General features: G+C 54.1%; 4 protein-coding genes across 5 annotated transcripts; 2 read left to right on the top strand and 2 right to left on the bottom strand.

The window, feature by feature from the left end:
• Window positions 1-19: 19 nt before the first annotated feature.
• KIAA1191 (KIAA1191 ortholog) lies at window positions 20-7,771 on the bottom strand. Its single transcript, XM_074916253.1, has 7 exons — window positions 7,597-7,771; window positions 7,320-7,510; window positions 5,877-6,003; window positions 4,141-4,265; window positions 2,756-2,862; window positions 2,299-2,435; window positions 20-1,839 (listed from the first exon to the last, which is right to left on the bottom strand). The coding sequence occupies exons 1-7, from the start codon at window positions 7,622-7,624 to the stop codon at window positions 1,631-1,633; spliced, it is 924 nt and encodes a 307-aa protein (XP_074772354.1). The 5' UTR covers window positions 7,625-7,771; the 3' UTR covers window positions 20-1,630.
• A 792-nt stretch (window positions 7,772-8,563) lies between these two features.
• Window positions 8,564-11,331, top strand: ARL10 (ARF like GTPase 10). Of its 2 annotated transcripts, XM_074916094.1 has the most exons (4): window positions 8,564-8,767; window positions 9,320-9,482; window positions 9,678-9,853; window positions 10,310-11,331. In XM_074916094.1, exons 1-4 carry the CDS (start codon window positions 8,582-8,584, stop codon window positions 10,484-10,486), a joined length of 702 nt encoding a protein of 233 aa, XP_074772195.1. In that variant the 5' UTR covers window positions 8,564-8,581; the 3' UTR covers window positions 10,487-11,331. The 2 variants fall into 2 exon arrangements, with proteins under 2 accessions (XP_074772195.1, XP_074772194.1); XM_074916093.1 differs by lacking the exon at window positions 8,564-8,767 and having other exon boundaries at window positions 9,030-9,482.
• A 340-nt stretch (window positions 11,332-11,671) lies between these two features.
• Window positions 11,672-14,389, bottom strand: NOP16 (NOP16 nucleolar protein). The gene is made up of 5 exons (XM_074916006.1): window positions 14,258-14,389; window positions 13,989-14,103; window positions 13,236-13,299; window positions 12,382-12,488; window positions 11,672-12,110 (listed from the first exon to the last, which is right to left on the bottom strand). Exons 1-5 carry the CDS (start codon window positions 14,362-14,364, stop codon window positions 11,967-11,969), a joined length of 537 nt encoding a protein of 178 aa, XP_074772107.1. The 5' UTR covers window positions 14,365-14,389; the 3' UTR covers window positions 11,672-11,966.
• Window positions 14,390-14,535: 146 nt separating this feature from the next.
• On the top strand, window positions 14,536-15,382 carry HIGD2A (HIG1 hypoxia inducible domain family member 2A). Its single transcript, XM_074916080.1, has 2 exons — window positions 14,536-14,736; window positions 15,061-15,382. Exons 1-2 carry the CDS (start codon window positions 14,622-14,624, stop codon window positions 15,225-15,227), a joined length of 282 nt encoding a protein of 93 aa, XP_074772181.1. The 5' UTR covers window positions 14,536-14,621; the 3' UTR covers window positions 15,228-15,382.
• Window positions 15,383-16,337: the final 955 nt, after the last annotated feature.

The raw sequence follows: 16,337 nt of genomic DNA, 5'->3' as shown, positions 1-16,337 counted from the left end.
ACCAACACACACCAAGTACTTCCATTCACAGGATTTTATTTTCTTGTAACAAACAAACAAAAAATCATACACATTAGAGACATGGATACAGACAACAAATAAATTAGTATCAAATGAGTCACTGATTGCCAAGGTGCAAATGAGTGGTGACACTGAAAACTGCTTAGCTGGGTGGGACACTTTCAACACAACACATCACTGGCAGTGTTGTCAAAGCTCGAGAGGAAGCAGAGCCACAAAACGTGCTTCTTCAGAGGGGACAGCAGCTAGCTGAGAGAGCCAACCCTGCCTCAGCCTCCGGGAGGAATGTTTGGTTTAAGGCAGCAGAAACCCCAGAGCTCAACGGTTACCAGTTGTTAAGTAACCTCTGTATAATGTCCTGGCAACGGAGAAGCTCCCAGTACCAGACGCAAGGCTGCTGCCGCCACCTGGCAGCTACAGAAAGCCTGCTGCTGGCTGAAGGAGCTCTGCAACAACCATGGGATCGAGAGGACAGCTGTTTGCCACAGGACAAATGATTACAGAGCAATGCTGCCTATAACGTTTAAGGGATTAGATGGTAGCCAGGAGTTCCTTCCACTTCTCACGAAAGCAAATGTTAACTGTTCCCAGTAACAGGTTCTGACTAGGCCAAAAATTACATACAGCTGTATCATAGCCAGAAGGGATGTTTAAGCTTGATCTGCCCTCAGTCCTCTCCCAGCCCTGAAAAATGCATTTATTTAATGCTGAGGAAACAAAACACCCTATTTGAGAAGTGCTGCTGGTGTCTAATACACTTCTACAGAATTCATACAAAATGTTAGGGGGAAAAAAAAAAATAAAACAGCACCCAGAGTGCCAGAACATCTGTAAGTCTGTTGCCTAGGAGAGAGCAGGACAGTGTTGTTTTGCAGTAAGGAGAGGATTACTTCATTCAAGCCACACCAGCTCTGGTCATTTCCACATTTTTGGAGAAACAGGAAGAGTTGGCAGAGAAGCAATTCTTGCTTGTTACTGCCAAGCCCTATTAGATTCTACTCCCTGCCTTTCTAGAAAGTGCCTCAATGGTCACTGGTCCACTTTTCCTTTAAAAAAATTCCAAGAACTAGGTGTTAAACAATAAGGTCACACTGGATAGTAAGGGAGTGACACATTTAAAACTGACCCACCACATTCCCAGAGCAGCTTCCTTCTGGCAGTTAATGTTGCAGTTTTCAGTGCTTGCTTGTTTTCATCATTTTCTTCTGGTGTTCTTCATATACCAGACAGAACCCCAGTCCTCCTGCAGGTACTGCAGCACTGAGCAGGACAACAATCAGACTACAGGTAGACAAGCCAGCCTGCTTGTACGCCACACACAGTCCTGTCCCAGGGAACGATTCAAGGTTTGACTGTGGTGTAGAGTACTGGGAAGCACATCTAGTGCAGCCTAGAAGACCCAACTGGTGCAATACAGCAGACGGGATGGTTTACATTTGTTTAGTACTAGTGCAGGAGTTTTTCCAAGACTGGCTCTAGGAGGACAGTCATAACTTTTTCTGAGATGCAGAGCTGAAGGGAGACTTTCCTACTTTACTGCAGCACAGTGGGACAGGGAAGCAGAGCCTAGACACCCTGTAGCCCACTAAAGACACCAGAAGCATTCTTCCTAGAACCCAGTGGGAGTGAGCACGTTCAGATCCCGAGGCTTGATATTATGGGAACGTGGAGATTGTTTCCTCCCTTCTGCAATTGGAATGTCCATTTTGGGGGGCTTGAAGGTGACTGGATCCTCTGGCATCCTAGTAGCCTGAGCACGCATCAGCTCCATTGGGGATGGCTTCTGGGCACCTTTATAGGATTGGATGGTAAATCCTCCTGATGAAGATAAAAAAAAAAAAATAAATCACAGCATGTAAGAGCTAAGAAAACTAGCCAAGTCCTTTTTCCACTGCTGCCAGGAGTGAGCAGTGTCACTGATGCCCAACACTGCAGAAAACCTACACAAGACCCAGCAGATTCATGTTATCTAAAGCCTATTCCACATCAGTGGCTGGCACCTCCAGTTCTTGTTCCACCAGAGAGCAGAAAAAGTAAAAAGCTGTCACCTCCACACCCTGCCCTTCCACTGCAGCTCAGTGCAAGTTATTCCTACTTTCAGATTCTTGGCACAGGTTTTATCTAACTGCTTTATATTTAGGCAAAGAAATTATATGAATAGCACACATTCACAGGGTGATCCTAGAAAGTAACAAGGTAAGCTCCAGAAATAGCTAGAAAGTTTGTTGCATGACAGTTCTCCCTTAGCTCTTGCACAGCAGATTTTAGAGGACATACCTGGATCAGTGGTGGATTTCTGGATGGCTTTGGGTCCAAAAAAGCTCCATCTTTCTGATGGCAATTTGTCTCCACCAGCTTCCATGGCAAAGTCTGGGCCAGTGAGAGAACTAGAGGATCCCTGACTAAACCAACCCCTAGGGAAAAAAAAAAATCACTGAGATGTATAAAACACAAGAATACATACTTCAAGTGGCCTCACTGTGTCAGGAACTTTACATGTAATTATCAGGGGCAATTTAAACTATCTTAATAGGTTTGTTACCACCCAGGATGAAGATATGTATAAGTTCCACAGGCTTTCAACATTTGAACCTATCCAATACAGATGCACAGCAAGCTCTGAATTTCACCCCACAGCCAGTCCCTCACTGAGAAAGAAGGTTATTTGTAGCAGTTCCCACATCAGCAACCTGTAGGAGACCGAAGGAGGAAGTGGTCTGCCAGAACAGAGTACCTGTTTTTATGCTTAGGAGAAGAATGGGGAGTGCTGCTTGGAGTGGACTGAGCAGAAGTAGTCTGTCTGTCATCTTTTGTCATCTCTCCACTCTGCATTTTTAGCTTCTGTTAGGAGAGGCAAGAGAAACACAGAAGAAACAGAGCTTAAATACAAGACATAAGGAATAAACATCCCACTTTATTGTCAAAACTGGACAATTGTTTATATCACAGGCGGTAAAAGGTTTAAATGTCACTTCACCTAAAGTTAAACCCAGTATTACAATACTTGCATACACCCCTTAAGCTTCTTTCCACATCAGATATGAGCATTTTGGAAGTCTGCTATGCTCAAGGCACATCCTCCAGGCTAGAGAAAGCAAAATAACACCTACAGCTTACTCTGCAATTCAGCATCACTACCCACCAGTAATGCTTAATACCAGTATTCATAGTGAGGTTGCAGATGTAGCAGAGATAGCTTCCACAGCAGCTCAGCTACCTGGTAACGAGCCCAAGTGTCACGGCAGCCATTTGTCTGCAGCACTTTTCAGAGCAAGAAAGCTTTCGGTCCCACAAGTTCTCTAATGAAGGTGAGACCAGACCTCGTACAGAAGGTACAAGGAGTGCTAGACCCTGAGAAGTAATTCACATACAGCAGGATGAAAACACTGCTCTAGAACACCAAGATAAACCACATTTGAAAAGTATGCCTGGTCATAAAATAAACAGGAACTGGGTGTATGTGAACCAGGTTATTACAAGTCAGACAGTACAAACTGAACTTTGAAGAAGTCACTTGAAGGGCAGTTATAGTTCAAACACTGACAAAGGCACCTTCTCAGAATGTTTCCTGTGGCTATCCAAGCCACACTAATGCAATTCACCAACACACACCAAACTTTGACCTTGTGGGAGTACACTTGGAGAGTTCACTATTAAACTCCAACTGCAAGATTACTGTGGGCAATAGAGCTCATCAGAAGCATGTTGATTCAAGACTTTTGTCTTTATTTCCAGTAAGAGGCAAGCCCAATTTCATCTGCTAACTTCCACATCAGAAATGCACAGTCTACACAGTCTCTTGAGACAATTACACAGTCACAGGGCACCAAAGGTATAGCAAGAAACTAGATTCAGTGTAGGGATATCCCCCCTTGGAAAGACACTGACAGTCTGACATGACTGTGAAATGAGATAGATTTCAGAAAAAAGTTTGTTTCAAAACTATAAAGGCTAGTGTTAACTTCTATTTTAAAGTATGTAACCTTTTTTACACAATGAGCTAAAAGCCTTCAGAGGAAGCAGTTTAAGCAGAGTTCTAGCGACATGCGCCAAAAGTTACATCACCAGATAGGTGTTAAGCTAGCACAACAGAGAAATTCAATGCAAAACAAGCCTTACGTGGACTGCCTCAGCTACCCGGTGATACTTGGTCTCCTCAGTAGTGAGGCCTTTGTGGGGAGTGTAGCCAGCGTCTCTCAGCCCTGCCTGCTGCTCAAAGCGCTGAATGCTCTCCTGAGTCTGCTCTGGAATGGACAAGAGCACATATTCACACAGAAATGCCACCACAAGCAGTTCTAGCAAACAAAGGCAATTGAAGCAGCTGAATATAAGACCCTTTTTTCATCATTCATACCTACGTGTCGTGATGAGTTGACACAGGCAGCAAGATGAAGCTAAGGAGAACTGAAAACTATGTGAATTGAAAACTATCCTGAGTCATAGGGCTGAGTCAGATCAACAGTGATTTGTCTCAAATCACCAGATTTATTACAAATGCAACATCTGTAATTAAACCCATCTCACTCAAGAAGCTGCATCACTCCTAATTATAACTTTCTAAATCTAGGAGACCCCAATAAACTGGACATTAAGTGACCCTCTAGATTGAAGGCAGGGTTTTTTGGCCAACAGAAAAATCAAGTCTTTCACCACCCCCGCTATGTAATCTGACAGTCACAGCCTTGCAGAAGAGGTGGTAGACACTCCCAGTGATTCTAGATGAGGTAAAAGAAGATATTTCAGCCAAACAGAGAATCTATAGAGCATCTAATACACTGATATCAACTTCCATTCTGAAAAATATAAGCACTTCCCCCCCACTACACTAAGAAAAAAGTCAAAAGGAATTAGAGCGCAGAAAGATTATTGGAAAAGCCTTTAAAACAGATAACACTTCCCATATTAATGTTATTTGCAGGGATAATGCACTGTATATATAAAGAAACCTAAGGACCTTTGTTAATTTCTAACCTGTGACTGAATGTTCTTCCTGAGAGGGGCTGCTGACTTCTGATAACACAAGAAGATTTTTAGGCTATCATGGTTTTAACTAGATTAGTATTTTATCATTAGACTAAAACAGGAGCTGCTGTCCAGAAGTCTATACTCCTGGATGTTATTTTCTGATATGTTGGTTATTTGAGTTATTTTTGAGCCAAGACTGAAATAAGTGCAAATGTATAGCTATTCCAAAATGCTGGTCTGAAAAATCCAGAAGCCTTTACAAGCACAGCTTGGAGGAAAAGATGAAGCTCATATCCCAGCTACTAAGAGGCAGCAGGGACAGATTAACACATGAATAATTCCTCATTGCAAATGGGCATGTCTTCTCTGCACACATAACTGACCCAATTTGATTTTAAAGGATCATGCTTTAGGAGGTTTGTTTTTTTTAAGTGTTACTGTTGAGACAGCTGCTGCTGCTATTAACTAACATAAATGCCAGCAAGTGCTCCATTAGCACAGTATGCCAGCTCTCCACACCACTCTGGTTAATTTTAGAGCTCTACCTGTCATTCAGAAATAGAAAGTTAATAAGCAAACAGAGCAGCAGCAGCCACCGCCTCTGCACTACAGCAACAAGGCGGCACGGACTGCCGTGTCCTATCAGCAGATAATGTGCCCTGCACGCCTCCCCATCACCCCCCTCCAGCACCTGGAAACAGAGGCAGTAATTGTGGCCTATTCCCTAGTTCCTTGCTTCCTTCTAGAAGCATCCTCCAAAGAAACTCATACGGCTCAAGAGCAGAGTCTAAACCCACAGGTTCTCCAGTAACCCTGGTAGTTACCTTGAGGTGTTACCAAACTATAGAGCACAATTATGCCGTCACCACATCAGAGGTGAGCATTCTTACTTGTAATTAGAGAGTTCATGATGATATGAGTGGCCTTGGCCTTCACCACAGGTATCTTGTTCACACTTTCAGTGGACGATGAAGGAGTTATGACAGGTGCATTCATATTAGCATCCCCTTCCTCAAGCTGTAGGGAAGAAGCAGGGGACAGTTTAAGATGAGAAAGTAGCTCAGCACCTTGCCAGGACACATCTTTAACTACTCAAATGAGACAAGGCCAAGCTGCTCTAGCAGCTATCCTACATCCCATGAGAGAAACCTGCACACTTTTCTCACTACAGCACAGGAACATTTAGAGCTTGAACTTTGTAATTCTTAGCCATGGACAAGCAACTTGCATCAAACATTTGAAAACCTACCAAGCTCAGAACCAGCGAGTTGTTAGCCTAAGTATAAAAAGGTCAACAGGATAGAAACCAGAACATACCTACTTCCGTTCTCATAACTGCAAATCAGACTTCAAGATCAACTGGGCAAGAGCACCCTTCCATAGACAGCTCAAACACAAGCTATTTACAGAACAGCAGTCTCACAGATGACAGGCTGGTGTTTAGATCTTGTTTTTCCCCTCATTCCTGGTATCAGTTTCCTGCTCAGTGTATCTAGTGGTCACAGCTCTACCACTGATTATGAGACCCTAGCAACAAAGAACCAGACAATGAATGCTAGAAAACAAGAAATCCTGTGAAACTGACTTCCTCCTCCTAACACAGGAGTTACTGTTTCCTGACATGACAGTTTGCTTTTTGCACCAAGCCACAACTTTAGGTTTTCTTCCACAAGAAAGATTTTAAAACAAAATAAGGCAAAAAGTAAAGGTTAAACTTAAAAGCATGCAGAGTTATCTGCTTCTATTCAACATCATTTAACTTCACTTCAAACTTTAGAAAACAGCCTCTAAACTTAAAAGAGTTGATCCTTCACTCAAAGGCATCTCCATAGTAATTTCATAAAGTTTGGGCCAGATGGGACCTTCAAAGATCATCTAGGACAGCCCCCCTGCTGCAAGCACAACTTTCACTCAATGAGGCTGCTCAAAGCATCATCCCACCAAAGTTTGAACACTTCCAGGGAGGGGAGATTCACAACCTTCTGGGCAACCTCTTTCGGTGCCTCACCACCCTCACCATAAAGAATTTACATCCAACCTAAATCTACTCTTTTGCTCTGGTTTAATTACACCTGGTTACAGCTTGAAGCTTCTTCACCCATAAAGAAGCTCACATAACACACCTATCTCAGCCATACCTCAGTGTTCTCACAACTGGGCCTGGCAGCAAAGCCGGTCTCTTGTACCCAGCCCCCCCCCGAGGGCCCAGCAGGTCTCTGCTGCGGAGCCCGTGGGGGGGCAGCTCGCCCGGTGCGGTGCACCGGCCAGGCAGGAGGGCTGCGGGGGACACAGGGGCCGGTCCCGGGCCACCGCGGCAACCGGCCGGCCCGTACCTTCGAGAGCTCCTGGTACTTTCGCTCGGGGATGACCGGCTGCTTCCAGAGGACGTTGGCGCACAGGTCGGCGGGCGGCGGCGTCATGGGCGCCGTGTCCTCCAGGGCGTCGTCGTAGCTGAAGGCCCGCCGCGGCACGCCGACGGGCAGCGACATCTTGCCCGGGCGGGCCCCGCCGCCCTGCTCCAGCGCTGCGAACAGAGAGGGCAGCGCTCAGCGCCGCCGCGGCCTACCCGGGCCGGTGGGGAGCGCGGGGGGGGGTACGGGGGGGCCTTACCGGGAGCGTCCGGCTGCCGCGAGTTCATGGCGGCGGCACCGCGGCTCGACTGAGCCTAGTGAGGCTCGGCGGGGGGTGGCGGGCCGGGGGCTGGCGGGCCGCGCAGTGCCATGGCGGAGCCCGCGGGGTACCGGGACGCGGAGCCGCCGCCGCCGCCGGGAGGGGCGGGGGCCGCCCCCGGGACAGGCCCTTATAGGCGCGTGGGTCTCGCGAGAGCTGGCGGCGGCGCGCGGGGCACGCCGGGAGGTGTAGTTCGGACCGGGGGGCGGGGTCGAAAGGAGGGGGCGGGACCGCCCGGAGGGGGGCGTCCCCGGGGGCGGGGCTTGGCGCAGGGGTGGCCATCGCTGCCCATCCCGGCCGGACCTCGCTGCCCGCCCTGGCACGGCACGGCGCGGCACGGCACACCCGCCGCCTGCTCCTGCCCGCTCCCACCCCTGCCCGACCCTGCACCGGCTCTGCTGGCAAAACGTGTCAGCCCGCTGGAGGCGCGCCCGGCCCACCCATGGCCCTGGCAGCGGGGCTGGGGGTCCCCTCTGCATCCTCCCTGAGGGCCGCGGGGGGCGGGCATGGCGGCTCCACGGACGGTCCCGCAGGCCCTGGCGCGGGGCAGGGACGCGTTGCGCCACCGGGGAGGATTGAGGACAAATGTGCCCCGTGGGCAGCGGGCGCGACCGCTGGGCCTGTTGTGCTGGGTGTGGGGCCTGGGGGCGGCTCACGTGTCAGCACACTGGACGGCTCCCTCCCCCCTTCTCCCCACCATCTCTTCATATTGATCCGGCCGTTCGTCCATCCGTCCCTCCCTCGCTCGCTCGCTCGCTCGCTCCCTCCCTCCCTCCCCCCTGGGGTCGGAGCGGCCCCTTTAAGCGTGACCGTGACGTCAGGGGCGGCCACCGCTGGCGCCCGGCCCGCGGCCACAGCTGGCGGAGGGGGGGGGAGGCACAGCTGCGTCCCGGCCGCGTGCTGCCGGTGCCGCTGCCGGTGCCGCATGGCTCCCCCCGGCGCCCTCCGGGACCTGACGCTGGCCCTGGGGGCCGCCGTGGCCGCCTTCGGCTCCCTCCTCTTCATCGCCTGGAAGATCTACTTCCGCGGCATCGGCACCGGCATCGGCTGGAGCGACTGGTGGGAGCGGGAGCTGCAGGAGCTGCGGGACCGAGCTCCCCCCGGCGACGCGGTAAGGAGGGGACGGACCCTCGCCGGGACCCCCGGCCCATCGCGGGACGGGAGGGACACAGGGTCGCGATCTCTCCTGGAGCCCCGGTACCGAGGACGGGTCAGCGGGGCCGGGATCCCTCCGGGTTCCTCACACCCCCAAGACCGTCAGGCTGGGGTAGGAGCAGGGGTCGGGATCGCCCCGGTGATCACCAGGCTGGGGAGGCCTCTGGGTGGCCAGTGGGATCCCTCTGAGCACGTGGGGCTGGGGAAGGGGGCACAGGGTCAGCATATGTGCCCTTGGAACCTCACACCAGGATCCCCCGGAGCCGGTCAGCCTGGGTTTTCCAGGATATTCCGCAGGGTGATGGCCCTTGGGGACCCTCCTGCAGCCCATCCTGCTGGGAAGGGGTCCCCAGTCTGCACCACCTCTGGGGCCCACTGGGCTGGAGATGAGGGTGCAGAGGCTGGGGGGGCTGGCAAGGACCCCTTGCTGCAGGCTGGTCCTGAGCACCGGGCTGTGGGTCCTGGGACCGGCTTCCCCCCCACCCCACCCCCTGCGGCATCCCCACAGCTGGACTGGCGGCAGGTGCTGGTGCTGGGGCTGGACGGGGCCGGGAAGAGCAGCGTCCTGCACTACATCTGCAGCCAGACGGCCAGGGAGCACATCGCACCCACCCGCAGCTTCAACTCTGCCCAGCTCTACGTCGAGGGGCTGGAGATGGACCTGCTGGAGGGTAAGGCTGGCCTGGCCCCACCGTGTGCCCTGGGGCTGAGTCTGCACGGCCCAGAGGGTCCCCCCGCCTCCTGGCACCGGGCTGGGGTGCAGAACATCGCAGGTGATGGGAGTACTGTCTCCCTGCGGTGCTACGGGGAGGCGGCAGCCCCGCTCCCCCCCGGCACCGGTGCCTGATGCCACCCATCTCCCGCAGTGGGTGGCAGCCAGAACCTGCGAGCGTACTGGCCCCACTACCTGAGCCAGGCCCATGTGCTGGTGTTTGTGGTGGACTCGGTGGACAGGTCGCGCCTGCTGATGGCGCGCCAGGAGCTGCACACGCTGCTGGCCGCGGAGCCTCGGCTGCCCCTGGTCGTGCTGGCCAACAAGCAGGTGGGTGTCCGTCTGTCCGCCCGCTTGACCCCACAGCTGCTCCCAGGACTGTTTCCAGCAAAACTATCCCTCCCCAGGGCCCTGAGGGGAAATCCTAATACTCAGAATCTGCCAACTCTTGCAAAATTTGATTTCTCAGGGCCTGTCTTCTCCAGTCTTTGTTAGGAGGCTTTGGCTGCCACTACCAGTGTGACAGCTAATGAGTTTTAGGAGAGCACCCTGGCAACAGCGTGCAAAATCCCCAAGGGGAAATACATTCCCCAGGCAGGCGACCAAGAGCATGCCCGGTGCTGCTTCCCATTAGCTTGCGCCAAAGCCACACCAATGCAAGAGCGAGGCAGCCCTGCCTGTGCACAATCCCTGCCAGGACCACACAGGCAGGACAGGCTCCTGCCAGCCGGCAGTGCTGCTCCCGGCGCTGCTCCCCTCCTGAGCGGCTGCCTCTCTCCCTTACAGGACAAGAGCGATGCCCTGAGTGCAGCAGAGCTGCGGGAGGAGCTGGCCCTGCACACGCTCAGTGAGCAGCGGGAGCTCTTCCTCCTGCCCACCAGCGCGACCTGGGCCAGCCTGAGCACTGCCACCAGCGTCCTACGTGTGAAGAGCCTGTTGGTCACCCTGCTCTCCCAGCTCTGAGCCCGTGCCGGGGGTGGACAGGCCCCTACCTCCAGCACAGTTCCTCTTTGGGGTCTGTAGTGCGACAGTGGAGGCAGCTGGGTGGGTGCAGGTGAAGCTCAGACTCCCTGGTAGCAGGCTGACAGTCCTGGGGTGTCTGCTGCACCCCATGAGGTTTGGGGTTGAGCTGTGGCACAGCTGCCCTCAGGGAACACGAGTAGCAGGCTCTGCTCTCTGCTGTGGGGAGAGGGCAGCTGTCTTCACCACTTCAGGAACAAAATCTCCCTTGGGATGGAGGCACAAGCACGGCTCTTACCTCCTGGTGAGCGGGAACGTGCAGCACAGGGCAGAGCCCCACAGCTTCATGGCAGCCCTGCAGGATATTAAATGAATGGGGCTGAATAAGCGAGGTAACCCTCTCGTCTGCTGGCACGGACAGGTCATCCCAGGAGATGGGCTCTCCTTCCTGAAAAACTTGAGGAGTTACTAGTGGCACAGCCCTGCTGGCACAGTGTGCGCCAGTGGAAATAACCAGCTCAGGATGTCCCTTACTGGGGCTGAGCGCAGCTCTCAACTCCCCCAGTATTTAAAGCCCTGTTTAGGGGAGATGAAGGCAGGTATCACGCAGCTCTGCACTGCCCCTTCACCCTGAGAAAGGGTGAAGATACTGTTTGTTAAGAGCAGCACCCAGCAGGCATTTCCCCCCCCCGGCCTGGTCTCCCTCCCTCTCCGCTGCCCCAGGAAGAAGGGGAAGGAGCCGGGCTCAGGACCGCAGGAAGCCCTGCCTGCAGGCAGCAGGAAGACTGATTGTGGAGGCCAGGGAGCACATCAGGGACAGGGAGTACGCACCGGCCAGTCTCTGCTGCGAAACCTTTTGTAAAGTCTCTTCCTTTTGTCAATAAAAGAGGCTGATCACTCTGCGCTGCCCTCCAGCTCCTTGGCAGGGAAGGGGCCCCCAACCTGCTCTCCCGGGCTGGGGGCAGGAAGGTTGTTCATGGGGAAGGAAGCAGCATGTGGCCCTGCTCCAACCTCTGCTGCCTACAGGGAAATCAGCAAAGGCCCCAGTGCTATCCACAACCCATGGGCCCCCAGCCCTGCTGCTGCAGAGGGTGACACGTGCCTGATGCCCATGTCCCACAGGTTGGCACCGGGGGCTCTCCAGAGCGGGACTGCGCCAAGCAAGAGCCCACGAGCAAGACATTCACATCGGTTTGAAATTTATTTATTTAAGAAGGTAAAAGAAGTGCGGGCTGCCACACAGAAAGGGAGTGGCACGGCACATTCAGTCCCAATGCCACAAGCCACAGCCAAGAGTTTTCCATGCCTGGTTATAACTGTCTCTGTCTAATGAAGGTCCTTCCTCCATTGCCAGAGGCTTTGCATAGCTCAACTTGCAGGCACTGAGCCCGTGAGTGACTGTCACCTGTCTCAGTCCCTGCTTGCTTCAGAAAATGGTCAAGTCAAGCCTGCACTTGCAGGCAAACCTGAGGAAAAAGGGCAGTCACTGCACATCCATCTTTTCCTGCTTGAGTGATGCAATGAAATCCTTGTACTCCTCGGGATAGAAATTCTTGTACACATTGATCTTTCTTTTTATCTGCTTGGGAGTATCCTGGTAGTAGTTCTTCTCATCTCGAGCCATTTCCTGTGACAAAGGAGAGGGTAAGCCAGAGGAGTGGCCCCAAGAGCAAACACCAGACCAGCCCAGCCACGCTCCAAAGGCCCACGCAGGCTGGCTGCGATCGCTGCCTGACTCAGACAGGGATCGGCCAAGGTTCAAAGTGCTGCTTCCCCTTAACAACCTGCTGACTGCAAAACAGGATCCAGGACAGAGAGGATTAGCGATACTCATCCTGCAGAAGATCCAGGAGTGAATCGCTCCGGGTGCTCCTCACTCTGGGATAGCTAGTACATACCTTGTAGTTCTCCCCGTGGTTCTGTATCATGTACCGCACGTAATCAATGAGGTCTCGTGAGAGGGTGTTTGACTTCTTCTCAGGGAGACTGGCCTCATATTCCATCTCTAGGCAGAGAACAGATACCATGAAGCAGGGCAGGGAAGCAAGCAGCACCTCAGGAGCTCCCCAGCCTCTTCCCAGGATGAGCCCTGCCAGTATGTTGAAAGGAGGTGGCTCCTGCAGCACAGCTCAGCTGCTCGCATACATAAGGCTGCTTCCCAGCACAATCATGCAGGAAAACAAACAGGACAACAGCCTGCTGCATAGGTTGCAGGCTCCCAGGCCTGTACTGCAGCAACTCCAGCTCCCACCAGGAAGAGTGGAGCCTTTCTGCCCAGGCTGCAGAGCATGATTGTGCAGAGCTGCCCAGCCCACCACTAAAACACACTGGGTACTGCAGCCACAGTTTCTTGTCCCCCTGGTGCCAAACACCAGCACGTTTCGGAGTGATAAGAGCCCTCTTGGGGCTGCAAGTAGAAATACTGTGAAAAAGGCAGCACAGAAAAGTAAAGGAAATTCATGAGACAGAGGACACACAGAAACAGCAGAGCTGCTGTCCTGGCTCTTGGCTCAGCTCCAGCCTGGCTGGGAACACACAGCTGCCAGCAGGGTATTCCCCTACAAGCCCACAAGCCTGGACAAGAAGTAACACCCTTCCCCTACTCCTGGCACAGCACAGAGATGAGAAACAAAATAACCCACAGGGTCTTGGGAGAACCCCAAATGCAATGGCAGTGCTGCAGTTCAGCAGGAAACCCGCCAGGGCTGAAGGTGGTGAAGCACTTCTTGGGGAGGACAGAAGTGGTACTGACCATTCACCACGTAGGGCTTCCGCACTATTTTCTTTCCTTGTCCACTGCTTTCCATTTCCATCCCCTGTGTTAAATGAGAAAGAAGGCAACTCAAAAAAAATAATTTAAAAGAAATCTGTGTCTCCATATGTTGCTCCCAAAACTCCAAACTGCTTATGCAACTGCTGCTAGGACCAGGAAATCTCAGCTGACTTAAACAGAGCCTTATCTGCGCTATTAGGCTAGCCCATGGGCAAGACTATCAGCCAAGCAATACTGTGTGAAGAGAGACAAGTGGCAAACAAGTCACTGCTGGTTTTTTACATAAGTGTGATGTTTTGTGGGGCCACCTTTCACCTGGAAGCATTGCCACCAACGCAGGCAGCCTGGACTAGCACTGCTGTACACCAGAAGGCTTTCTTTGTGACCAGAAGCAACTTGCTGCAGCGTTCCCAACCCCACCTCCCTCTGGCAAGCCCCAGGAGACTGACTAACGTTATTTATGCTTGCTCCAAAGACCATTATTTCCCTGTGACACTGTAGCCTGTTCCCATCCCAGGATCTTGGCAAGAAAAGCTTAATAATAAAGATAAGAAACCCATCCACCTATAGACACTGATCCAGACACGCACTCCAAGGCAGGCTGCTCTCCACGCTGCTTTTTCCCAAGCCCGGCTACATGTCCTAGGGGAGGCCTGACCTTCCACCCCCCACAAAGGAGCAGCCCCAGCCGAGCCCCCTTGCCCTTCCTCATCGGCCCACGGTTGCACTTACCAGCAGCTTCTTCCTGAGGATGGGGACGGCCTTGTTGGGATCCTCGGCCAGGCCCATCTCGGCCAGATTCTGTGCCACCGACTTGGTCGGGTCCCAGGCATGGCGGATATGTGAGCTGCGCGGAGACAGGCACCAACATCACGGGCTGTGCTCACCGTCCCCACAGACACGCGTCCCCCAGGCGCCCACCGAGACGTTCGGCAGGTCCCCACGTGGCCGCCCTGCCCGCAGCCCGCGCCCCGCTCTGTGCCCACCCCCACGGCCCTCACCAGGCGATGCGCGGGGCGGCGCGGCGGCGGGCGCTGCGGTAGAGCCGCTTGCGGTTGAGGTTGTAGGAATACTTCTGCCGGCGGCTCTTCCCCTTCGCCTTCGGCATGGCGGCCCCCACGCTGCTGCCGCCGAGCGCTGGCTGAGCTGCGCCGCGAGGCACCACGGGAAACGTAGTCCCGCGCCGGCAGCGCCCTCTCTAGGCGCGCCTGCTTCGGACTACAACTCCCGGCATGCCCCGCGGCGAGGGGGCGTGGCGTGGCGGCCTTCCGGGAGCGCTGTGCGTCCCTTGACAGCCGGGAGCGCGCGTCGGCTCCTGGCTACGGCGGCCGGGGAGGGTCGCGGGTGGTCACCTTCCCTGCAGCCATGGCGGCCGCGCCTCCCCCGCCGCTGGAGTCCAGCCCGCTGCCCGTGTTCAGCCAGGAGGGCTTCGGGGACAAGTTCCTGCGCAAGACCCGCGAGAATCCCCTGGTGCCCCTCGGTAAGGGGGGAGGGAGAAGGGCCAGGGCGGCGGAGGCCGGTGGCGGAGGCCGGTGGCGGAGGCCGGTGGCGGAGGCCGGTGGCGGAGGCCGGTGGCGGAGGCCGGTGGCGGAGGCCGGTGGCGGAGGCCGGCCGTGAGCCGTGGGTCGGTCCCTCTGGAGCCCCCGCTCAAGGGCCTGCCCCCGGGGGAGGCACGTCTCCTCCTTGGGGGTGCTGTCTAACAACCCAGCAACGCTCAGGGGTGGGGGGAGGCGGGAAGGAGGTATGAGCTGGTCCTCGCAGCCCCTGCCCTGCTCCCCTGAGCCGTCCTCCTGTCTCTCTACAGGCTGCCTCTGCACTGTCGGCGTCCTGACCTACGGACTGATCAGCTTCCAGAGGGGCAACACCCGTCACTCGCAGCTCATGATGCGGGCACGTATCCTGGCCCAGGGCTTCACCATCGTGGCCCTCCTGGGAGGCATGGTGGTCACAGCCGTGAAATCTAGAAAGTGAGATCAGGAGAGAGGGAAGCTGTGGCCGCAGGTGTGCTGGGTGGATTCTGGCTTTTCTGAGAGACATTTGTGATGCCTGTGGAGCCACTGTTAGAGAGCGTCTGTGTTCCAGAGCACTGGAAATGCAGCTAATACATCTCTGTGATTAACCTGAAACATGGGCTGTGCCATTTTTTGATTTCCTGAGTGCTTATCCTCCTGCAACACTGGAGGTTGCATCTCACTAAGACTCTCCACCCCTGACAGACCTCTTGTCCCTGCTTGGTGCTGTCACAGTCTGTTAAAGTTGTGGGTTGTGGTCTTCACTGAGGTGTGGCTTTAGTCAGGTGGTGCACCAACATTTGAGAAATGAGTTGCGCGGGTTGGAACAGCTCTGTTTATGGCTTGATCTTGGCAGGACAGAGTTCATAAGCAGTGGGTGAGTTGTGTGGGGACAATGTGTAATCTGTCCAGTTGCAACAAGTGAGTAATAAAGGGAATTGCAGCGAGGTTCTGACTGATACTGGATTGCAGAGCATTGAGAAGCCAGAAGAGTAAACAGCATAGTAAGGAAAGGGAGCAGGCGCGGCTGTCTCAAAGCTTTGGTGATGCAAGCAGGATGGAAGAGATGTAACTCCCTGTGAAAACAAGTTGGGAACTCGCATTCCCAAAACAGGCCCTAGCCACGTTCTCTGGGACACGCTGCTGCTGCAGCTTCTTTTGCTGGGGAGTCAGTTCCTGCACAGCTCACTGCTTCGTGGGAGCTGGAACTAGCTGCTGAGCAAGTGCCCTCGTCCCAGAGGGAGCTGCACTGCCTGTGTCATGACGCTGTCATGGGCAGCTCCAAGTCCCACTGTTGGCATTGGATTGTTTGGATCATACCAGGGGTGCTTTATGAGCAACAAGGCTTTGCCCTCCCATGTCAGGGCAACAGAGCGGGGAGGAGATGGAGCTGTAGGCTCTGTTTGCTGTGTGGCTGCAGCAACTTGTACCTGCCTGTAGGCAGAGCATATCTCTGCAGGGGAAAGGGGCACAGGCAACACTGCCTTGTGCTGAGCTGCCTGGAGCGTTCCCAGGCTTCTCTCTCTGTGTGTCTGCATGTTGGTGCCTGCGCCCTGGCCCTCCCTGCTAT

Source organism: Athene noctua, chromosome 12 (genome assembly GCF_965140245.1).
Source record: "Athene noctua chromosome 12, bAthNoc1.hap1.1, whole genome shotgun sequence".
Lineage (NCBI taxonomy): Eukaryota > Metazoa > Chordata > Aves > Strigiformes > Strigidae > Athene > Athene noctua.
The sequence above is the reverse complement of the archived record's forward strand: the minus strand, read 5'-3'. Positions and strand labels throughout refer to the sequence as shown.